Source organism: Pseudorca crassidens, chromosome 5, assembly GCF_039906515.1.
Source record: "Pseudorca crassidens isolate mPseCra1 chromosome 5, mPseCra1.hap1, whole genome shotgun sequence".
Taxonomy (NCBI): Eukaryota; Metazoa; Chordata; class Mammalia; order Artiodactyla; family Delphinidae; genus Pseudorca; species Pseudorca crassidens.
The window spans coordinates 7,926,716-7,952,284 of NC_090300.1; the positions used below are offsets into that span (position 1 = coordinate 7,926,716).

General features: G+C 40.2%; 1 protein-coding gene across 5 annotated transcripts in view; it reads right to left on the reverse strand.

Annotated features, from left to right (window-relative positions):
- Positions 1-24,886, reverse strand: part of UBE2E2 (ubiquitin conjugating enzyme E2 E2) — a 353,955-nt gene extending 329,069 nt beyond the window's left edge. The window contains exons 1-3 of one of the 5 annotated variants that reach the window (XR_010943414.1): positions 24,722-24,885; positions 18,944-19,127; positions 10,875-10,925 (exon numbers count right to left, since the gene is read on the reverse strand). Coding sequence is in view for 3 of the 5 variants with exons in the window: in XM_067737365.1 (XP_067593466.1) it covers positions 10,875-10,925; positions 18,944-19,119 (227 nt within the window). In the remaining 2 variants the exon portion in view is untranslated. Of the gene's footprint in view, positions 1-10,874; positions 10,926-18,943; positions 19,128-24,511; positions 24,643-24,721 lie in introns of those variants that run through there. The other 4 variants (XR_010943415.1, XM_067737365.1, XM_067737366.1 and 1 more) reach the window with 4 other exon arrangements.
- Positions 24,887-25,569: the final 683 nt, after the last annotated feature.

Genomic DNA, 25,569 nt, shown 5'->3' on the forward strand with positions numbered 1-25,569 from the left:
AGTGCATATAATTAAGCACAGACTAGGTCTGCTACACAAATACTGGAGGCTTCTTCTAACGTTATCTTTGGGGTTCATTTTACCTTTTAGGCAAAGCTAACTTATAATGAGGTTCTTTTGGTACTGCAATAACTAAAGCCACTTAGAGATAGTCCAGGCCGCTTAAGTAGTGCAAAAAGTGCCTTATACCTAACTCAAATTTAAAGCAAAATGCACAAGGTTTTGTTTCAATGTATCTATTCTATGAACTCTAAAAATTTCTAAAGGATTTGACACCAATGCAACAGGACTGTAAATTTAATTTCTTTGCCCCCTCTTAAACTTTGTCCTTCCTTTCCCCCACCTCAAATCCCAGTTGTTTGAAAGCAGTATCATAACACTGTTCCATATCATTTATGAACCAAGCTGTGATACATGAGGGCTTGGCTAAGAAGACAAATACTTTCTCTTACACTGCAGAATATGACAGGCAACACAGAAAGAACTGAGAGAGTCCTCCTAGCCAATCCCACCCTACCTCAGTTAAGAAGGCCTGACTCCCAAACCCTTATTCTACTTTCTCAGATTCTAGACCACTGTCCCTGCCCCAGCAGGGTCAGGCTAGCCCTAGTCCCCCTGCTGCAGACCCCCTTCCTCACCCCCTGGACACCTGGAATCCAAAGACTGCACGTGTTGGGCTGCACTGCCTGCTAGCTTGAGCCTAACGCCAGAATGTCCACCGCCTAAGGCAATAAGCAGTGCTGCCACTCTTCAGAAACTCTGCCCTGGCTGCAGGAAAGGGTTTCCCTCCAGCACTTGCGCTGAATCTGTCACCTTCTTCCAGTTCATCACTTGTATGCAGGTCTCAGAACATTCTGCTCCCACACATTAGGCCACAGAATTTTGCCCCAGCCTACAGACGTGACAGCCATCTTTCCACAAGATTGGACAAAACTTTTAAAATAAATATCACTTAATAAGATCATAAATAAAACAGCAGTCCACATGAACGTATAAAGAGCTGCGGTAGTTTCTTTAGTATAGTCTGTCATTTGAAATCTTTGAAAGTCTGAATTTTCTTTTAATTCTAAGATGCTTAGCTCATGGAAAAATTATGTCAGAAAAAACACATACCAAATAAAATATAAATTTTCTTCATTAACGTTTATTCAATTTCTAAGGATGCAAATATTTTTTCCAGGACCAAAGGGAGGAGGGGGAAACCATGAGAATTCCAAACAGTGTGTTACATAGTTTGATAGACTTGAAGGTATGTTTACTGGCCAAATGAATATTCAAAAGATTTGCATTAGATGATTGTCAATTTATACTGGCATTTGAATAACACTAAAATTTTTATTTCTTCACTATGTCATATAAGTGGAGTTTATGAAATAACATGTCATAATCCGGGGCCGATGAAATTACTGCATATTAGTTAATGTCTCGAAACCCCACACCAGGCTCTTATTTCCACATGTTCATCATGTATCATCCTTTTCTTATAAATTTGAAAGTTATAAATAGAAAAGGAAATAAAAGCCTCACGTACTAATTCATACATGGAACTGATAACAAATAAACTGGCTGTTTTAAATAAAATAGCCAGGCCAATAAACTATACAAATTACATGCCACAGACTCCAAGAAGGCAAAGGAGAGAGAAAAAATGAGTCACAATCCATGATGAGGAAGACAAAGCTGATAAATTATACTTCATCCGTCTGGAGTCCAGCAGCTAGGAAATACCATCCTAGTACTACCTTGCATCTGACACCTGAAAATCCCTCTGAAATGAGCAAACAGGTCATTTTCAATCCCTCCAGAGAGAGGGCACACACTAACTACCTCCTGAAGCCGTCCATTATTTCTCTGGACAGCTCTGAATGAAGACGGAGCCTTTTTATCATGAAGAAAATAGTTTCCTTCTAATTTAACACAGCACTGCTAGTTCTACACCCTGAAACCACGGAGAATCGGATGACTCTCTCTTCCATTTGATGGCTCTGAAAACAGTTAAACACAGCTATGATGACCCCCCACTCCACTAGACAAGGTAACTCCAACTCCTTTCAAATGTACTCTGTGATCATGGATAGGAATTCCCAAGTCTCCTTGTTTATGTTTTTTTTTTTTGAGGTTCATATTTTTTTTAACATCTTTATTGGAGTATAATTGCTTTACAATGGTGTGTTAGTTTCTGCTTTATAACAAAGTGAATCAGCTATACATGTACATATATATATCCCCATATCTCCTCCCTCTTGCATCTCCCTCCCACGCTCCCTATCCCACCCCTCTAGGTGGACACAAAGTTAATTGTATCTAGATTTTCTTAGTGTATAAAACATATCCATTCTGTCAATGCAATAAGCAACACACTGACCTATCAGCTGAATGCTGGACCCGGCTTTGTCATGAAACTGTACTTCCTTGGAGGAGCGCTGTTTTCTCTCTGGGCTGGAGAAAGTGCCAGACCATAAGGTTTCCTGCTTCAATATCCTACGAGTCTATCTAAAGGGAATGCTTTCAGGAACTTCCCTGGTGGTCCAGTGGGTAAGACTCTGTGCTCCCAATGCATGGGGCCCGGGTTCAATCCCTGGTCGGGGAACTAGATACCACAGGCATGCCTCAACTAAGAAGGCTGCATGCCACAACGAAGACCCAGTGCAGCCATAAATAAATAAATACTTACTAAAAATAAATTAAAACAATGCTTTCAATACCGCTTTCATTTTGTTAAAAATTTAAAATTAAATATTTAACCAATACTTTATAATATTAATATTTACAAGGGTCCTTTACTTAATTAAGGGCACTATGTGTAATGCTCTAAAAAATAAGTTAGTTAGGGGTCCCTGGCTATTGGACTATAATGGTGGTCGGTAGGAAGGGAGGGGGAAGACAAATGAATACATAGCTACAAGCACCCTTAAAAAGGTCAAAATGACCTTCTAGTTTAATATTACCTGAAATTAAAGTTAAGCATAAATTTAAGCTTGAGAAGTGTTTATTTTTCTAGGACTGTAACTATGTGACACAGTAGTCACTGGTCATATACGATTACCTAAATTTAAATTAAGTAAAATTAGAAATTAATTTACTCAGTTGGATTAGCCACCTTTCAAGTGCTAAACAGCCACTGCACTGGATGACAGATACAGAACACTTCCATCATAAGAGAAAGTTCTATGGGGCAGTGCTGTTCTAGATTGATTCACCTATGTCTATCTTGCAAACAGAAGACAGCACAGCAAAGACCCAAAACCCTTGGTCTCTTAACGTCACAAACACCAAGGCTGAAATCCTAGTTGTGCCACTTACTTGCTGTGTGACCTTGAACAAGTCATTTAACCTGTCTGAGCCCATCTTCCCACCTATAAAATACTGTCTAAAACTAGTATCTACCTCATGGAGAGTTATGACAATTAAGTGAGATAATGCTGGTTAATTACAGCAGGCAGTACACGGCCTCAAACACTGGCAGCATTCAACAGACGTCAGCTTTCTAGTATAAGCAACTGTATTTATTCACTCATAGGTACACTGAACCTCAAATGAATGCTAAGATTTGAAATATAGAGATTAAAGAAAGAGCTCTCAGGCTTCCCTGGTGGCACAGTGGTTGAGAGTCCGCCTGCCGATGCAGGGAACACGGGTTCGTGCCCCGGTCCGGGAAGATCCCACATGCCGTGGAGCGGCTGGGCCCGTGAGCCATGGCCGCTGAGCCTGCGCGTCCAGAGCCTGTGCTCCGCAACGGAGAGGCCACAACAGTGAGAGGCCCGCGTAACGCAAAAAAAAAAAAAAAGACGCACTACAGCGTTCTGCTAACCAATACACATTTACATCACTTTTCAGTTATTTGTACTATTTATTTACTAATAATCTTCCTTGCTCCAGGAGTATGAGATGGCTTTAAAAAAATGTATGTGGTAGAAAAGTATAAAATGAAGAGAAGATATAAGGTGGAAAAAAAGAGTAAGAAAATAAAATACAACCAGAGTTGAGGTTTCTACACAAAATGTAGTTAAATACTAAAATTGAAGAATAAATAAGGCTCACAGTTTCAGGGCAACCAAAGTAAAGAAGGGAAGCATGATCAATTTTAAGATTTGCAGAGCCCATAGATATTGGCAGTTCCTGCCAACAGTACCATCATTTTGCTGGTCTTGGTTCTTTAAGCATTTTATGTCTTATCTCTCAATTAGTTGTAACCAGCTCTGTAGGATTAGGAACTGCATCTGCATATCTTCTTGCAGACTACACTTGTCCTACCACAGATCTAATATTAAGCCCTCAGTAAATACTGAAACGTAGGGGAACATGACCTAGAATCAGGCTGAGTAACAGGGAAAAACAACTTGGCATTAGAAGTGCAGACCCCGAACTAGGAACTGTCAAATGTAAAGAAATCCTTTACCTGGACCAGTGCCGGTAATAATAACATAACACGAACATATACACCCATACAAACACACACACGAGGGAATGTTATAGAAATCACTACACTCACAGAATTACTTTTCAAAATGTTCCAACTAAATATTGTTTTATGGAATTCAGAAATATAAATCAAGCACAGTATAAATGATACTTTGGGTTGCCTCACATGTTGATTTTTTTCTTTTTTTTCCCCTTAACTGAAGCACAAATAGCTAGCCACAAATGTAATTTTTAATGTATTTCTCTATCTACTCACACATGTTGGAAAATAAAGGATGAAAGATCAGCAAACCTGGGTTCAAATCCAAATCAATCATTTCTAGTTGTGCAACCCTGGGCAAATTATTTAATCCCAGCGGCCTCACAGAAAAGACTAAACTGCATCATATATGAAAATCCTTTAAAAGCTACAAAATGCTACATAAATATTACTATAGTAACCAAAAAAAGAAAAACAATTAGTGACAATAATTAGATTTTCACATTGCTGGCTCTTTGTAGAGATCACACCTAAATAGACACTAACCCCAATTTCTACCTCAATGCTTTCCTGTTCTGTAATATAGTTTTGAAAAATGTTAACCCACACACACAGTTTTCCTACATACTGTTTCAGTTACTAGGATCTGGAAAATACATTTTCCTCTATTAAGTGGCTCTTATCAACAGGAAGGTGAGACAGTGGTAAGGTTTATGTCTAGTCATGGCCTCCTCTATTCTAGCAATGCCTTAACTAATGAGTTAAAACAATGAAAAGTAAATGAGACGACTTACAGTTTCTGATTCAAAACTTACTACATCAAGACTGAGGTACTGGCAGAAGGACAGATAGGCACAGATCAATGGAATGAAATTGACAGTTCAGAAATAAAGCTTCACATATACGATCCATTGATTTTTCAAAAAGGATATGAAGCCAATTCAATGGGGAAAATGGTCTTTGTAGCAATGGTGCAGGGATAACTGGGATATCCACAAGGAAAACAATGAAGCTGGACCTCTACCTCACACCATATACAAAATGGATCAGAGGTCAAAATATAAAAGCTAAAACTAAAAAAAAACTCTTACTAGAAAACTGTAGGCGTAAATCTTCTTAGTCTCAGATTAGGCAATGATTTCATAGAAATGACGCCAAACGCGCAAAGTAACAAAAGAAGAAGTAGATAAGTTGGACTTCATCAAAACTTAAAACTTTTATGCTTCAAAAGTAACTATCAAGGAAGTGAAAACACTATCCACAGAATGAAAGAAAATATTTGCAAACCATATATCTGATACGAGACCTGTATTCAAAATAAATAACGCAACTCAGCAACAAAAAGACAAAACTCAACTTAAAAATGGTCAAAGAATTTGAATAGACATTTCTCCAAAGAAGATATAAAAATGTCCTATAAGCATATGAAAAGATGGTCATCATCATCATCATTCAACAGGGTAATGCAAATCAAAACCACAATGACATACTACTTCACACCTGCTAGAATGGCTATCATTAAAAGACAGAAAGTAACAACTGCTGAGGCTATGGAGAAACTGGAACTTTGATACACTGCTGGGAGGAAGGTAAAATGGTGCAGCCACTCTGGAATACAGTCTGGCAGTTCCCCAAAGGGTTAAACACAGTCACTATATGACCCAGCAATTCTACTCCTGGGTATATATCCAAGAGAAATGAACACAAATGTCCACACAAAACCCTGTACACCAATGTTCAGAGCAGCATTACTCACAAGAACCAAAAAGTGGAAACAGTCCAAACATCCATCAGCCGATGAACAGACAGATAAAATGGAGTATATCCTCACAATGGAATATTATTCAAAGACATAAATTAAGTACTGATGGCACTACAACATGGATGAACCTTGAACACATGATTCTTCTTGAAAGAAGCCAGTCACAAAAGGCCACATACTGTATGATTCCGTGTATATGAAATGTCCAGACGGCAAATCTATGGTGACAGGGAGGAGACTGATGGTTGCCTAGGGCTGGGTGGTGGCAAAATTGAGAGGGACTGGGAAAGGGGTGGTTGCTAAAAGGTGGGGTGTTATCCTTCTGGGGCGGCCAAAATGTGAAACCGATTGGGACGGAGGTAAGACTGCGAAGACACTAAAAGCCACTGGATTTTATACTGTAAATTACACATCTCAATAAAGCTGTTACAATTAAAAAATAAAGCAGAGCCTGTGTTCAGTGAGTAGATAACTGAAACATAACAATAAGAGTAAAAACTGCTAATATAACTGAACTACATCCTCTTTTTTAGTATCTCCTCCTTTTATTTGCTCAATTAGTAAATCAAAAGTCAAATCCAAACGGATCATTTTACCAGTCTCTACTTGCAAGAAGTAATAAGGATCTCTGTCAGCTCCATGCTCATAGAGCTAATATAAACTTGGGCAGTATCAGATCATAACAGAATTTGAACTTAGCTTTTCTCTGCAATAAAGAGAAACAGGTTATCCTTAGGATGACAGAAATTTTAATGCAGAAATTTTTCTAGCTAGCTGCCAGTTTTCCACTAACCTCAGGGAAATATAAATGAAAACACTAACACATTTACAGATTTAAAATCTGTGTTTCTGACAACTGTGAAGAGTCCTGAAAGTCACAACTTAGTCATCTACAAGCTAAGCTGGTGTGCAGGGCACTGAGGTCGTGAGCAACTCTAGCCAACAGCCCAGCACCTCCAACTCAGCTGGCGGCACCAAAACATTTATGGATCTGCAGCGGTCTCAGGAGAGAGCCCCTGCAAATGTCATGGGTCAATTATGATATCAATCATAAATGAGAGTAAGGATTTCCCTGGTGGCGCAGTGGTTAAGAATCCGCCTGCCAATGCAGGGGACACAGGTTCGAGCCCTGGTCTGGAAAGATCCCACATACCACGGAGTAACTAAGGCCATGCACCACAACTACTGAGCCCGTGTGCCACAACTACAGAAGCCTGTGCGCCTAGAGCCTGTGTTCCGCAACAAGAGAAGCCACCGCAATGAGAAGCCTGCACACCGCAATGAAGAGTAGCCCCCGCTCGCCGCAGCTAGAGAAAGCCAGCGTGCAGGAACAAAGACCCAACGCAGCCAAAAAATAAATGAATTTATTTAAAAAAACATAAGACTAAGCAAAATACATTCCACTATTTACAGAGACTACTCTACGTATATAACCAAATTTCACACAAATTATGTACAATTTTCTATGCCCACAGCCCTACAGACCTTATGATTTTATGAACACAAACTGTTTTCTTAGATATATCATAAAGTTTTGTTGTTAAACATTAATTCTAATATTATAATATAAAAAAAGAATTAATTTTACGCAGCCTAAAAAAAAAAAAACAGTATTATTGCATTTTTACCTCAAAGACAATAAAAAAAAAATGTGAAAAGAAAACCAAAAAATGTATAGGCAGGTGTTTCCTATAAGAAGAAATAATGTAACTTATTGTCAAAATGTTATGTGCATGCTCTTTTAGAAGATTAAGTTTGTTCAAAACCTGAAAAAAAAAAAAACTTAAAACAATACTGCAGTAGAGGATAAACACATGCTAGTTCCTGCAATACAAATCCAAGAATTGCTCACCTGGACATCACATAAGAGATGCACTGAGACTCAGAAGTCCCATCTCTAACCTGACATACACACAGAACTGGGCTGTACTAGCCTCTTAAGTTCCAGAAAATAAGAATAAACCACACTCCAAGTGGAAGGTGACACACACCCACCCTTACCGAGACAGCTAGCAGATAAAATCCTTCTCCATTCGGATTGCCCGAACACACCCATGCTTCCCCACACGTTATCTTTACCTGCGACAGTGAGTTAACAAGTACCCAAGCCACCAAAAAGCAGGGCTGTGAGAGGCACGTGTCCCAGGAAGTGTAACAAAAGGGAATACTTAGGCGACCGGGGATTCTGACTCTATCAGGCAGATGGCTTTAATTACTACACTTCTATAAACTAATTCATTACAGTCAGTAGAAGACAGCATGAAGACAGCACAGCACTTTTAAAAAATCAACCACAAAAGCACTGTTAACCTTGTGCCAAAAACATGCCCAACCAAAATTGTTCTACCTTCTCTTTCTGAAGATAGTGACTACATTCTCATTGAAATATAGATGGGAAGATTTACTATAAACCACAATCAAATATTTGACACCCGAACTCCAAACGCCACAGCAATCCGCTTAATACAAGCACGTGAACGTCTAAGTGAAGAGGCGCAAGCACGCAGGGAACCTGGGGGTAATCACCACTTCCCAGCCAGCCCCAGCACAGCAGATCCTTTGCCAAGGGGAGCACCACAAACATGAAGGTGGGCATGATCTTAGCGTCTGCATGATCAGTCCAATCAACTATTAGGGGTTCAATAAAAGGAGCTAAAGACACTTCACCAATAGTCCTTACTTCTGAAGCAAATTTAGTTACCCAACCTGCACGTGGTTAAAAGGATTTCATTGCAAATTTCCCAAAGCCAGCAAATCAACCAAACAAAGTATCTTTCCTACAATGTTCTATGTCAATATCTCAATAAAAATGGGGGGAAAATAAAACTAAGTAGGTGTCTTTCCTGAGATTGTCTGAGGGGCTTATTATGTGTGACATCTACATTTTTAAATGTAAAACTATTACATATATTTTGCTTACATAACCAGTAATGATACTTTAACTAAGGCTCAATGAAAAAGTAAATCCCCAAATTTCAGATGACACCATAGTTAAGCTTTTCTTTTTTACATTAAATAGAACTATGGTTCAATTATTTAAGTTTATTTAAGTAATAATAACCATTATGTAATTCCTTTCACAGACTCTCCAGTTTTCATGCATGTTTACAATATATCGGTTTAATCTAAGTTAAATTATTATTTGTAGTAAGTCAAGGCTAAATTAGACTAATGCATTAGAAAATAACATATGATAGTAAAGTTGCAAACAGTCTAATCATCACGTTATATGTGGATTTCATTTATCAAAAGTGAGCCTTAAACAAGCTCATCAAAACAAAGCAATTAGTTTATTTTGCCAAGAATCTGTTGTCAAAATTTAAGCAAATAAGTGTATAAACTAAGTTCACATATTTACCAGTTCAGTTGTTTGTAAAAAGGTAACAAAAATAATATATGAGGTAAAACAGTTTATTAAAAAAAAAGATTCAAACCATTAAAACAAATATTATCATAAGAAACAAGGGATTTTAGTTTAATTCAAACTGAAGTTTTTCTACAAATCAATCCACTTACACAAATTGGCCACCAAAGCCTAAACAATGATCTGTCATCTGAAACAGCTTTGATGTAACATAGTCTTAAGTGTGAGAAAAAAAGTCTTACTATTAAACAGTTTTTCCTAACAAAGAATCATTTGTTCTAGCTGAGTGAAACTTTCTTCGAATGTTATTATTGCAAGTTTATATACTATATATGACTCTCATGTAAAGAACCATATTAAATTCACCACAAACTTTAAGTCTTATTAGAATTTTTCCTACACAAAATAGCTGTCAACTAGCCACAGAGCCATCTGCAAAACTTTCACTTTCACTAACAACCATAGTTGCTGTCTTTGCTTTCATATAAAAACAAAATCAGTGAAATCAGAAATCACACCCAACAACGCACTCAATATTGGAAACCTGCCCTCTCACCTCTGATGCACACCACCACCAATTTAAACGACAAAAACTCCACGCTGGCCTGGTTTCAACACTGAGTTCACATCAAAACAGAAAGAATTGTCTTAAAACCGCCAAACAGCCATCTTGCAACTACGGCACCAGATGCAAGATACTGTTTAAGGTGGGAGATAGTTTCTCTCCTCTTTCCACTACGTACCTGCACATCATTAATCATTTCTGGGCAAGCACGTTAACTTCCTATAAGTAAACTCAGACCAGAAAGTTGAGGGTATGTGGTCATAAAGGAGAGAGCGTTTTAAATTCAACCTGCCTCCAATCACCCGTTCTGACTTAGTCACAAGCCATGACGACAAGAAGTAATGTAAACCATGAAGAACACTGTTTAATGTTCCAGCACTTTTAAAAATCAATTTCCAACAGGATAACAATTGAATAATTATCAAATAGCAAATATTTTAGCCACGCTGTTATTGCACCATTGAAGAAGTCATTTAAAACCCTCACGCCTCTTTCACTAAAAGGTGACTGTATTTGTTACCCTATAATTTCACTACCTTATTTTTATTACGTTACTCTGTTTTTTGGTGACTCCACTCTACCACTGCAAACATACTTGCGGAATATCCCATTTCTGCAGAGACAACCACCACCACTGTCTTCCACAATCATTAAAGTCCAAACCACAATGATGTTTTTACTAACTAATCAGGCTACAACAACAATAGTTGTGCATCAGACTAACAGTTCAATTACCTCTTCCGCAAAAGATACAAATAAATAAAAATCCGTAAGTACTTACCTACAGTTGGGAGGCGGGTCCAAAGTAATTTCTGCAAGTTCCTTCTGAATTCTTCAAAATAAAGACAAAGAAAGTTACATTAAAATGTCTTCACTCTTTTAATATTTCATTAAAATTATACTTTTACACTAGTCTTTCCCGTTTGTATGCTTTTAATTTGAAATACTAATACCGTATAAATCGTCATATACAATACCAACAAAGTAGTAATTTCTGCCACAGTTTTGACAATGCTCCTACAAAGAGTCATGAGACTGGCCACCATCGGTGCTTGCAGCCTGTGTTAGCAACACTATAAGTTCAATGAAAACTTCGTTAAGCCACTGCTAACACTAGCCAAAATTTCTAGTTTAAATTGGAAACGTTTGCCACACTATTTATGGATCATTCCAACTTCTGCTCTGTACTAGAACATCCCATATAGGACGGAAAAATGATCATATTAAGTTGAATCCAAGCATCCTGACTGAGCCAATCAACTGGTAAAGAAAGGATTATCAAGATCTCATTCTAACACCCAAAACCGCTATCAAAGTATAAATGGTATTATTCCCTGAAGCCTCTAGGTTGGAGCAAGTTGAGGCTTTCAAGTTTCAATAAGCCTTACTAGAATGCCTTCATTTTAATGTAACTGCATGAGCTTTGTGCAAAGGGGGGGAAAAAAAGAACTTTTATTTTAAAAACCTGTTTTTGCCCTCATGAGTTATTTTCACCTTTTATTTTTAACTGCACCTAACCCCCTATACATATACAAAGGCTAACAGTGCTACACTGTTTTGTAAGAGTATACTTAGCAACCTTCTATCATTCATGTATGATTAAAAGTAGGCTTTGTTAAGCCTAATTTTTTTAAATTCTCAAAACCATTTCTTCTCCTCTGCCTTGGTTTTAAAATATGAGATTCACTAACTGCTGGATGCCTGCTCTTCTGGTAATAACAGGTGACTAAAAGCACCATAAAAAAATAAGAATTTTAACAAAGACATTTATTCTCAAACAGTTTCATTCTGTGCCTTTTCCAAGACAACCAAAGGAAGCTCAGAATTGGTGCAAATCCCCCAGAAGGACTGCCACCAACCTCCCAAATGAAGCGCATGGTCCAGATGTAATGGTCACTTCTCTAAGCCATGTGACTCAGGGTTGGGGAGGCATTATGAAGTAGAGCAAGCCTAACAAATTTAAAGCCAAAAAAACTACTAATTCTGCTACCCCATTAATTGAGGACTCTTGGGCAAAAAGACTGCTCACACCTGCTCCCTCTCTTTAGGCCTCAATTTTCTCTCCTATAAAATGAAGAGGTTCTAACTAGGACAAATTCCATGACCTCTTATCGTTAGAACATATGATTTCCTTCTAATATGGACTCTGTGATGTGTTTATATGCATTTAAAGTACATATGGTCCAGAATTAAATAAGAGAAATCTCAAAGATCTGATACCCTTTGTAGATTTCACACAAAAATATAAATAAAACAGGCACTTGAAAACAAAATGGGTAAGTCCAGGTTAAAGACAGCAAACTGAGAACACACACATTCACCTCCCACTCCTTCAGGACCCCATGGTAATGGCGGGGGGGAGCAGGTGGAGATACAGAAAATGCAAAAAGGAATAAACAGCAAAGAGAAGGGGGTGGTCACCAAAGGAGGAGAAATTTCAGTGCATTTCTGGAAGACAAAGCAGATGGGTGTAGATCAAACAGGTTGAGATGGTCAAGAGGGGACTGCGGAGTACATAAAGATTAAAAAAGACCTACTATTCGGGGAGCGGGGAGAAAGACAGTCAGAAATCCCAGAAGAGATTACATTTTCTGCCTAAGAAAATCGTAGATCGAACAGGAAGGAAACTCAAACGTAAAATAATTTTAATCATGTAACAGATATTAAGGCATAAAACAGAAAGATTTGACCTATTTCACCTAGATGCTATGACTCACTGGGGAGCCCTGAGATTGTAACATTGGACTTAGAGGAAATCTAATCCTAACACCGTGTTTGGTGTGGCACTAAATATTTAGGTAAACGTACAGACAGTTTATTGGCCTTTTACTTACAGATAAAGCACAGAAGACAGGTTGTAGTTGCACTACACAATGAAAACGTTACTAACCTTGAAGATGTGAAATTGGGTGTAGCTAATAGAAACCAACAAAAAGTGGATGGGGGGCTGTGAGTAGACGGAAAGAAGAAAAAAGGTACTAATATCCCCATTTTACAAACTAGGGAACCAAGGAATACTGCTGAAATGTGAGGGAATAAGAAATAGTGGCTTAACTATATTATTTAGTTTAGAAAGACAACCAATACTCTTTCTTTTAAATATAACTATCATTAACCGGGAGGAGGGAAAAAAAAAGAAAGCAGGTGAACAAGCTACATCCTCAAATTTCATAGCAAGGAGACAAAAGATATTATTTAAGTTAACAATTCAACAAGCAGGTATATGCATAAGATTTAGGGTTGTGCAGAAAACCAGAAGCAGGACAAACCAGAGACAGCTAAAGGAATGCAACTGGGACAGGGAGAGTGTTTCAACAAAAAACTGTTGCTTTTCATTAAAAATGTCTCTGTGCTGTTTAATCTGTTGCCAGAAACATGAATAACTTTCATAAAATTTTTCTATTTAAGTACCGTTGATTTACAATATTGTGTTAGTTTCAAGTGTACAGTAAAGTGATTCTGATATATACATATATATATATACGCACATACCTATATGTGTGTGTGTATACACATATATATACTTTCGTTTTTATTCTTTATTTTATTTTATTTTATTTTATTCTGCGGTACGCAGGCCTCTCACTGTTGTGGCCTCTCCCGTTGCGGAGCACAGGTTCCGGACGCACAGGCTCAGCGGCCATGGCTCACGGGCCCAGCCGCTCCGCGGCATGTGGGATCTTCCCGGACCGGGGCACGAACCTGTGTCCCCTGCCTCCGCAGGTGGACTCTCAACCACTGCGCCACCAGGGAAGCCCTATACTTTCGTTTTTAAAATAAGAGGACCAAAAGAACAGGCATTCAAAAGAGTATGCTTAAACTGCCAAAGAAAACTATTTTTAACATAAAAGAACTTCTTTGGGATCTTCAAATAACTCATCTTGCTTTATACTTATACTGTCCCTTTTGGTTTAAAAAATTGATTTCATAATTTTGTCACATAATTCTATAATGGAACTTGAAACCCCTCCAGATATCTATAATTCTAAATCTAATTATTCAATACAAAAAGCAATTTATAAACTTGCAATTGATAAACCTGACAATTCTGCGCAGGGAGTCAATATACTATAATATATTTGGAGCCACTGCTACCAAAGAATGGCTGTATTTCTCCTGACAGAAAAGATTATACGAAGAATTGCTATTTAAACGGTTGCAAGACGTCCTGCTGTTTTCAATAACAGCAATTCAATTCTATCTCAAAAGTTGTAATCATGGTATGTATTAAGTTTCTCAGTCTTGACACGCGGGGTAAGGAAGGCAGCTATTTCAGGCACTGTCCCTTAGGGTGACGAAAAATGAAAAAGTATCAATAATTCACACTTACCGTGTACCTTTTACATGATGATCTTAGGCTATTAAAAGTGAATTAAATAACTCTCACAGAATTTTCTAAGTATTACCGTTTTATCAGTCCCCATTTAGGATACTAAGGTTAGTAACTGTACACTGGTAAGGTGAAAAGACAAGCAATTATCTTGCTAAGTCAAATAAACAAAAAGACCTCTCCTCTCTCTTATCAGAACTTTTAAGACAAAATCCTTTCTTGAGACATAAATCAACTAGACAATTGCCTAACTCGAATTTCTGTCCGGCAGTGCCACTTCCTTAGTCGTTATGATACAGAAGTCAGTGACTGCACATGGCTACGGAGTCAAGTCAGAAGCAAAATGCAGACTAAATTTCAGCTTGTAAGACTTCACCCAATACCTTAAATGTTCCAGGAATGGTAAGAGTATTGCACGTGACTGTCATCTGCTAAAAAGAAAGGGGAGTGGAGGACGGGGGCCACAATCATGATTCATTCAGCCTTGACTGAAGAAAACGGCACCAAAACGACAAAAATGGAGGCAATATGAAACATTCATTTTAACACCAACATATTGGACTTATGGTTCAGAAAAATGAAGCGGTGTATAGGTACTGACATGTTTAAAACACAAACATATTTTAGGCTAAAGAAAATTCAGTAACTTACTCAGGGCCAAGCAGGACATGAATATATGACATGGGGATTCGCAAAGGTGTTTGTTTAACAGTTATTATTTTAAAAAACCTTCATCCACTTAGATGACTTTCTATATTCCCCTACCGTCTGCATTCCTCAAAACCTTCCAAAATGAACTCATTCTCAAGAAGAAAACATCATGCAACTAATTACTAAAATTTTTAAAATCTCAAAGTAGTCTCTGAATTAACCCAGAAAACACAGAGCCATTGCAAGCAATAAACCTAGAGTTTACTTCTGAATGGTGATACACACCACGCACCTGTGAATCCAAAAGACCACTGATTCTTAAGACACCCTAAATTCATGATGGTGCACATCAACTGTAAGATGCATCCTGATTTCAGGAACATTAAAAAGTTTTTAAATGCACATTCAGAATCAAGAAAATACAATAATTATGAAAGATTATCTATAAAGAGTATTACTTCATTCTTATGTGGAAAACAAACTTAGATGAGCCCATATAATAGAAGTTCACATTGGAATACATGTACACTGAAATCAACCTTTCAACCTAACAAAAATGTAGAGTCTAAAGCTAAGTATCATCCCTAGGACAGTATTATATTGTATCCAGTAAAATCACAATGTCCACTCTGAACAAAGGTAGCATGCAATAAATGTGATTTAAAATTCACATTTACAGGGACTTCCCTGGTGGCGCAGTGGTTAAGACTCGGAGCTCCCAATGCAGGGGGCCCGGGTTCCATCCCTGGTCAGGGAACTAGATCCCACACGCATACCGCAACCAAGAGTTCGCATGCCACAACTAAGGAGCCCGTGAGCCGCAACCAAGGAGCCCACCTGCCGAAACTAAGACCCGGTACAACCAAATAAGTAAATAGATAAATAAATATTTTTTAAAATTCACATTGACAGTACAGTCAATTCAATGAAGAGCTCAAAATAGATGTTTTATTGAATTGACTAGTCCATTTAATGAAATCATCAAAATTTGTTACTTCAGGTACAGTCCAACTACAAATAAGACAAATATATATATACAAAACAAATATAATTAGAGGTATAGCAAATATACCAACAGTGATACAGACGTTATCGAGAGAACAGACCATGATAAGAGCATGCCAATTTTTTAAGAAACAAATTCAAGCCAAAGAGGAGCAAAAATGCATCAAAGAAGTAACCAAAATCTCCCTCTTAACTCTGAAGAAGACAGAAATTAATTTTTACCATAGTTTAAATAAAATTCCCAGGAATTCCCTGGCGGTCCAGTGGTTAGGATTCTGCACTTTCACTGCTGGGGCCCAGGTTCTATCGCTGGTCAGGGAACTAAGATCCCACAAGCCGTGGAGCATGGCCAAATAAGTAAATAAATAAATTTCCCATTTAATATTTTCTGTATCCAACATTACTTTTCTGTAATACCTGAAAACTGAAATTTTTTTTCAAGAAAACATGTTTCTACACCTAATTATTAATTCTACAATTATAGCACATTTTATGCAATTGAACATCTATGTGCAAAGTACTTTTCTTGAGTTACTATAAAACTCTGAGTTTTTCTAGTTTAACAAACAGCGTTAAGTCCTCAGAGTTTAACATATACCTCATTTTCCTAAAGTTTATCAAATGGACTTGGAGAAATATCACTGTAGACTTTAACTGGCTGTGAGGACGGGACCGTTATTATCCCCATTTCACAGAAGATAAAGCTGAGGTCTAGAAATGTTAAACTATGCATCTAATATCACAGAGAGACTAAATGCCAGAACCTAGAATCAAACCCGGATCCAGATGATTAACTCTGGCTCACAAAAGGACACTATTTGGAAAAGACATCTCATCTGAATAAAAATCATTTATCAATAACAACAAGTTAGAATTTTATTTTGAAACTGCTTCTAACTTGGATCTTCTGAACACATTAGTACTGGGACTCTAATCTCCACAGAAGATCCAACTCTTACAACAAACTCAAGATCTAAGGCAGCCAGTAAAAAACTATCGTGACCCTATTACATTAGGCACTGTGGTGAATTAAAGATGTTAAGTCCCTGCGCTCATGAGTCCCAATGTTTTCCTCAGTTGTTAGAACTTAAGCAGAGACGGTGGGGGGAACAAAATTAACTTCACTATCAACTAAATTGGGGAAAAGGAAAAGGGAAGAATTAAGTTTTTTGTGTTGGGTTTTTTGGGGGGTTTTTTGCTTAAAAAATTAGCAGTGAAGCAGCATTTTTTTATTTAAAACAAATAGTAAATGACTAAGTCACTTCAGACACTGTCCCGTAAACCACCCAGAGACTGTCTAGAGGAAGGTCATCAATCACAGTTTGAAAACCACAGATTCACAAGAATATATCTGTCAATGGAGGGATTTTTTTTCAGCCAGGAAGCAACTCAAAAGACCCTTCTTACTCTCAGCAGTGCAGTAATACCAATTGCTATTATGAGCCAATCAGACACTGACTGATTAGTGTTTCTCCATTTACATGGGCCACAATCTGTACTTGAGTACCTCCTACCCACCCACACCCACCTCCTTTCCTTCATCTAAACGCCCTATTTTCTCCATCCCCACCTTCCTCATCCGCTCTAACTCCACCCGCACTTCTCCACAGCAGGGCATTTTGTGTTACCACCAGGTCCACCAGCTGAGGCCTCCTGGATTTGTGGTGTGACAGCAGAAACAAACTGAACCCTTTCCCCATGCTGGCATATTCGCGTATAGAGGCTCGAAGGTTTAAAGTTCAAGGCTACCTGACTGTCACACAGCTCTTTCAACAGAGGTCAGGGATCAGCAGCACACGTCTGGAAAAGGGAAACTGAGTACCCTAGTCCCTTGGAGCAGGCAGCTCACCGCGCACCATCACGCCAACACCTCTCCCTAGAAAGTCACGTCCTGCCAGGGGCCTGAGAAGGTTCTTCCCAATCCTGTGGACTGACTAGGCCAGAGAGAAACAAGGTCCACTAGCCTACATGGTTTATAATCTTTGGGATGGGTTCCCCCTAATTCATACTACCGAGTAAAGTATAAAGCTACCATTCAACATTCAGACATTCCACTATGCCTAAAATTTAGACTGCTTTTCTTTACACTTCCTATTTGATATAAAAAAGGTATTAAAACAAGAACAGTACATCACAGGACCAGGCAAGATTCTACTAAATTCAATTCACCTTTAAATTATTTACCAAGAGATATTCTGTAACGTAACAATATTAGAGCAGATTTGCCTGCTGAGTCCAATGACATGCCAATCATCATAAGCAATTGATGTGGCAATAGGGAATCACTCAAATATCTTCCTTCCAGATCTAGCTATTCTCTGGAGAAAAAGAAAATCTGTATCGAGACTGAACCACTGCCTAATATGATGAAACCAAGATGCATTTGTTACTAAACTCCTGCATTTCTCACTTTACTAACAGGGAGGAGCAGGAAATACAGTACCATCCAATAACTATTTCAATGGACTCCCACTCTTTATTCTCTGCTACTGAACCGAATAAAATATTAATGGTCAAGGAACCATAAATCAAATCATCACACTTTTACATGCATTTTCCTATACATACTCACCTAACAATACATAAACACACACACATGCACACACACGCACGCGCGCACACACACACACACACTATGTATATGTACTTTATAAATTTGCCACGCTGTTTAACTGACTTTAAATACCAAAAAGTTCATATTGCATACAGTTAAAACCATGAAAAAGAAGTAATCTTGAAGAAGAAAGAAAAGTCCATGAACTTCATGGTCCACATCCCAGATAAATGACTAAATGCAAGAGAAAGACAGAACTTAAGATGATAAACTGATACGAAAACCAAAGAGGTTACAATAATTGAGGTACCTTTTAGCACTAGTTGACAATTTAGCAGCTGTTTTGCTGGATATTTTTCCCTCCTTTTTCTTGGGCTGAACTTGCTCTCTTTCTGGCTCTTGCTGGACACTTTCACGTTGGTCTCCATCAGAACTTCCTCCACTAGTGCTTGGACTGTCATCAACTCTTTGTGCCTCAGTGGACATTTTAGATCCTGGATTAGAGAGTTAAAAATCATTTATTCAGTTGTGGGAGGACTGCAGTAAGGTACCTCAAGAAGAGATAGACAGTGAATCTTAGAGGAACCAAGGAAAGCTCACTATAAAATGAATGACTTGGTCACTTTACAAAACAGCTTTGGGAGTTGCCAAAACTTTTCTTTCATCCATTCAAAGTGTACTGAGGAGGGAAATGAAAACATACAAAATATATACACAAAATGCTCACAGCAACATTATTCATAGAACCAAAAAGAGGAAACAACTCAAATGTCCACTAACTGACGAACAGATAAACCAAGTGTGGTATATCCAAACGATGGACTATTACTCAGCCACATAAAGGAATGAAGTATAGTATCTACATGTTACAACATGGATGAATTTTGAAGACATTATGCTAAGTGAAAGAAGCCAGTCACAAAGGACCTCTAACTGCATGATTCCATTTATATGAAACGTCCAGAATAAGTAAATCCACAAAGACAGAAAAGTCAGTAAGCAACTGCCAGGGGCTGGGAGTGAGGAAAGAATGGGAAAGGGCTGCTAACAGGTGCAAAGTTTCCCTTTGGGGTGATGAAATGTTCTTAAATTAGATAATGGTGATGTTGTACAACTCTAAATATTCTAAAAACCACTGAGTTACACATTTTCAAAGAGTGAATTTTACAGTATGTGAATTACACGGCAATAAATCTGTTAGCCAAAAAAACCTGACGGCCTACTGCCCACCAGGCACTCTGCTAGGCCCTTTGGTCCCACAAGCATGAGAAATCTGATCCAGTGGGTAAGCCAACTTGCTAAGGGCTGTAACAGAGGTTAGTAAAAACAGCCGCAAGAACAGAGGAATGGGGCACACTTTCGCACCAATATCACGTGAATACATCCTCCGGGCTGGGCTAAGGTTAAAATCCTCTAAACCAGTCAATTGTTTGAAGTAACCTTTGTGATAACAGAAGAACACAGAGGCCTCCATGACTCTAGATAAAAACTGAGCCGTATCACAGTGCCAGCGCCAATCCAACAATATACCAAGCAACCACGTTTCACAGGAGATGAAGGCTTTATGGAAACAATGAAGGGTTCTTCCCCCCCCGCCAAGTCTGGATGAAATATCCCTCAAGGCTTTCAAATTCCCTGTGCCCTGAGTTCATGCTCCACAAGAACTCTGATTACCAACTCAATTTCCTCAATACCTTGGTACACAGGTACTGTAAGTTGTTATAACCTAGATAACACAAAAAAAGTGCCAGTTCTCTTCACAACTGTCATTCTATCATAATCAATTTCTGAGTTTGAGCACCATGAATACATCCCTTGTGACCCGGCTAGGTTAGAGTTTACTGACAAGTCCAAACCCAAACTGACAAAACCCACACCCAGACTCTCAACGATGTTACTGTCACCTCATAACCACCTGAGATGGTGCAGCTACCTTCTGAGGTACCTCTTCCTTAAAAAACAAAACTACCTTTAAGAAGTGACATTAGGGGCTTCCCTGGTGGCGCAGTGGTTGAGAGTCTGCCTGCCGATGCAGCGGACACGGGTTCGAGCCCTGGTCTGGGAAGATCCCACATGCCGCGGAGCAACTAAGCCCATGTGCCACAACTACTGAGCCTGCGCTGTAGAGCCCGTGAGCCACAACTACTGAGCCTGCGCGTCTGGAGCTTGTGCTCCGCAACAAGAGAGGCCACGACAGTGAGAGGCCCGCGCACCACGATGAAGAGTGGCCCCCGCTCGCCGCAACTAGAGAAAGCCCTCACACAGAAACGAAGACCCAACACAGCCAAATTAATTAATTAATTAATTTTAAAAAAAAAGAAGTGACATTAACAACACAAAATATACCTTTAAGAATCACAGATAAATGGGACAAATTCCTTTTGAAAAAGATACTATGTTACTCTCAACCAAATCAGGACTTGAAATAAAACTGTATTTGATAGATCGAGAATAAGAATCAATATGTAAAAGAAGGACACCTCAAATAAAGCACTGTTTTTTATTACTATAATCGGTCCAAATGTATAGCTAGCTGACAATGATTAAAACTCATCATCACCAAAGATTTAACTTGTAGCTTGCTCTAAATCAAAGTGATTTCCTAATACAGACCTTTAAGTGGTTGAAATTCGTATGGTAACACAAACCAAAAAGCACTGCAAGAGAACGGAGGAATCAGGAAGTACAGGGGGTGAAGAGTCAACAGAAATTCCTGAACGCCTTCAATAAGACAACACGCAAACACAGCACCACCACCCTCTCACCCTCAACAGCCCCCTCCTCCATGCAGCTCTGAAACACACAGGGAACCCTGACTGCTTTTCTCTCTACCCTGTAAATGGAGAGCATGAGTCTCCACAGCCGTGACATCTTTTATGAGCACTAAAGTCACTTAATAGAATCCTGAAACACACAGGGAACCCTGACTGCTTTTCTCTCTACCCTGTAAATGGAGAGCATGAGTCTCCACTGCCGTGACATCTTTTATGAGCACTAAAGTCACTTAATAGAATCCTGAAATTTTATATCAGTATGTTTCACATCTAGCTCTAACCGTCCTAACGTATTTCTTGCTTTTTTTTCCTTTCATTGCTATTTCACTTAAATTCTCACCCTTGGATTTAACACTGATTTCTTTTTTCAGCTTACTTCTTTCAGTAAAAAAAAATATATCAGAAGTTGAAAACCTTATAAGTATGTATATAAGAGCATGTTAGATAGAGCAGATGTGCATGCGAGTAAGAAAGAGAAGAATTCTCAGAGAAAGGCCCTCAGACACAGCAAAATGCTGCTGGCAATATTTTGAGATATGTGAAATGAGTGAGAAATTATTTTATACGTCTTAAACCAGAAGCAATCCATTATATGACAAACATATGGAAACCTAAGTAAAATTCTTTTTTACTGAAACTCCAGCTTCAGTTTAATAAACTATGCCTAGAAATTCAGTTGTATATTACATTAGTTATAAAGCTACACGTTCATCTTAATAATTTTATTTATGTGTAACTACATAATATCTAATAATGCCACAAGTATATATAATTACTTAAAAGACTACTCAATGATATAATCTGGGCCATAATCTGAAACCCAAATTTCAGAAACTGCTCCAGAATATCAGAAGACTAAAATTAGTCTCACTAGAGAACTATTAAAATACCCAAATAGATGTATAATTTCTACAGTTTCACAATAAGGAAAAAAGATTATTTCCACTTTGGACCTAAGATACCTTATTTTGTCCAAATCTTAACCTACAGATGATAAATTTGCTCAAGGCCACGAATAACCACTATAGAAACTTGTAGAAACAAAGTTTTCATATCTTTTTCAAATATCAAGAGTAAGGGGAAATTCTGTGGCTGTTGGTTTTTGAATGCCTGCTTACGCAAAAAGTATGGGGAAAAACTAAGTGACAACTAATCTTTATGAAGAAAAAACTGTCTATAAGCATTTTAATTAGTTACAAGACTGGTGTTTTGTCTCTCTAAAGTACAAATGAATGAAACTTCCTGAATTAAAACTCTCTAAATGTTATCTTCTAAATCAGCGCTTTAAAATCATCTATTAACATTAATTCCTAAATAGCTAATTTGGTCCAATTATCTAGAGTGAAGATGAACTTGAATCCCGCCGTTATAAACATAGAGCTACTCTTCCATGATAGTTTCAAAGATATTAAGATACTTAAATTTTTGCCTTGTACTCAAAGTAAAACTTGGCTTCTAAACATAAAATAGTAAAGTAGAACTTTCCTCAAATGCGGGTTATATTAAGAGTTTAGATATCGTTCTTTCTTCAACACACAAATTACCTAAACCTGTATTAGCAATGTACTCCATATTGTAAATTAGTCTTGGAAATTAGCAACATCCAAAATGAAACTCACATGTTCCATAAAAATGAAATGATTTGGTTATAAATATTACTGATAACGTAAAAACAACCATAGTCACTCCATAAATCCGGATTACTGTCCAGATAAGCCTTATAAGTGTACCTCATCGTATAAAACTGCAAAAGCAAATGTTCCTTTGAGCTTTTACAACAGGAAAACGCGTAATTCTGTCATCTGATTTCTTGCTATTTGTCTTCCCACTCACGTTTCCAAACTTTTCTAAAATGTAAAATAATTTATATTATATGCAGAATATCGAGCAATAGCCAGCTTTGCACCTACCTGCAGAGATATTTATGCACGAAATAATCGTGGAACACCAAAGTTTTGAGGAAAAGGTGCTATGTCCTGGAGGGGACCACCTTTCTATAATGGGCTATGACATTGTATGAAAACCCTCCGTCATTGGCATCAGCCCACATACAAAACTCTAAACAGCCAAGGAGCATCCAAACTGAGTAAACACAAATATTTAGATTCCCAAGGTCCAGACTGAATTACCACCTATTCAGAAACATACATTTTTAGGAATCAGGGATTTTAAAGCAACAACAACAACAACAACAACAAAAAAACTAAGAAGAACTTAATATCTTTCTGAAAGGCGAGATACTCTTAAGGTAAACCCTAGCATTTCCTTTTGTACTCAAATAGAAATATTTGAGTAGACGCTCAAGAATACAGAAGGCAAAACGATGAATCTTGAAGACATGCAAATAGGTCTAACAGCCACCGAGCACAGGATGAGGTCTTTCTAAAGCGGCCTTAATTTCCTTAAGGGAAGATGGATTGGACATTTCTGGTCGGTCGTGGGAAAAAAAACACAAGAAGCTACGCTTTATCTTCATTAGAAATGGTAAAGGGCAAAAGGATCAAAACACTAAGAGAGAAGAGAGAGGGAGGGGGGAGAAGAAGGGGAGGGCGGGGGGAGAATCCAGTTTCGAACCAGGCCAGTGGGAGCTGCAGAGAAGAGGTTGGAGAAAAATGGGCTTGGGCTCCAAACTGTGACAAGCGCTGGGCTTCACAAAAGACCAGGACAACACACACTCCACACCAGGGCAAACACAAACACACCCCACCGGGTCTCCAGGCGGGCCCCGGGGGGGCCAGACCCTGCACTCGCCCGGAGAGACACCATGTGCTGCAATTATGCAATTAGTGAAAATAGCAGAAGACCGAGCCGGGCACTTTCCACCGTGACATTTATCCTGTACTTTTGCAAAGACTTAGTTCCAGGATGCGGCTGGAGAGGGATGGGGAACCGAGAACGGAAGGGGGTAGAGGATGGGCAGGGAGGGAAGAGGCAGGAGGAGGGGTGGATGGGGAGGAGGGGGAGGGGTGGAAAGGGCGAGAAACCGGGGCAGGAGGCTCGCGGGAGGGGGCGCGGGGACGGGGGCACGCGGGGCGCGGGGAGGGAACCGGGTCGCGAGCGGCGCCGAGGGGAGCGGGGGGTCGGGGCGGGGGCCCAACGGGTACCTGAGGGAGGGGCGTCCGCGCAGGTCGCGAGCTCGAGCCCCAGCCCGGGGAGAGGAGTCAGCGGAGGCGCGGGGGAAAGGGGCGCGGAGGAGGCCCCGGTGACGGGATGTCCCCTCGGACCGTCCGGTCACCGAACCCGGACCCGCGCACCGCGCACCGGACCGCCCGGCCACGCCTGTCCCCGCCGCGCCCGCGCCCGCCCGAACTCACCCCCGGCGCCGCCGCCGCCGCCCCGGCCGTTCCAGCTCCGGCTCCCGAGGCTGCTGCCCGCGGCTGTCGCTGTGGCCGCCCCTGAGTCCTGAAAAGTGGAGCCACCGCCTCCTTGAGCCGCCGCCGCCCGGCCGTCCGCGCGCGCGCCCGCGACTGCGCGTGCCCGCGTGCCCGCCCGGGAGAGACCGCGAGAGCGCGAGTCCCACGTCGGCCCGCCGCGCCGCGCGCCTCCCTGCCCCCTCCCCGCTCCGCCCCTCCTCCGCGGGCGCGCGGCCGCGAGGGGGCGGCGGCGGGCGCGCGCACGGCGGGGCCCCGCGGCCGGGCGAGAAAGCTGGAAGGCGGCGCGGAAAAGTGAAGTGACAGCCGGGTCCCGGGAGCGGGCAGCGGCGGGAGTGGGCGAGGGGCGTCCCATGGAGAAGGAGCGGCCGGGACCGGGAGCGGGGTGGGTGGGGGGAAACAGAGGCTGCCGGGCGGGCCGGAGGGAGGGGACGCGGGGACCTTGACGGGCACGCGCGTTAAAGGCAAACACTGGCCGGGGGTGGGGGGGGAGGGGGGGTTGCCCTAAGGCGAAGCAGGGGCGGCGTGTTACCCCCGGCCACCGCGGCCCTGGCTTCACACTGGCCTCGAAGCTTTCTCGAAGTGGCTACTGAACTGACCCTGTTGACACACTAACCGCAACTCGGACTCGTGGTGTCCACGTGCACCCAGGATGGAAAACTTCGCTATGGCCTGGAAAGTTCGCCTAGGCTAAGCCAGCCTCTAAACCTGACATTGCAGCACGAGGGTCCTTCTGCCTTCAGGGCCCAGAATGTGGGAGCCAAGAGCTTCCAACCATTCATCCCCGGTAT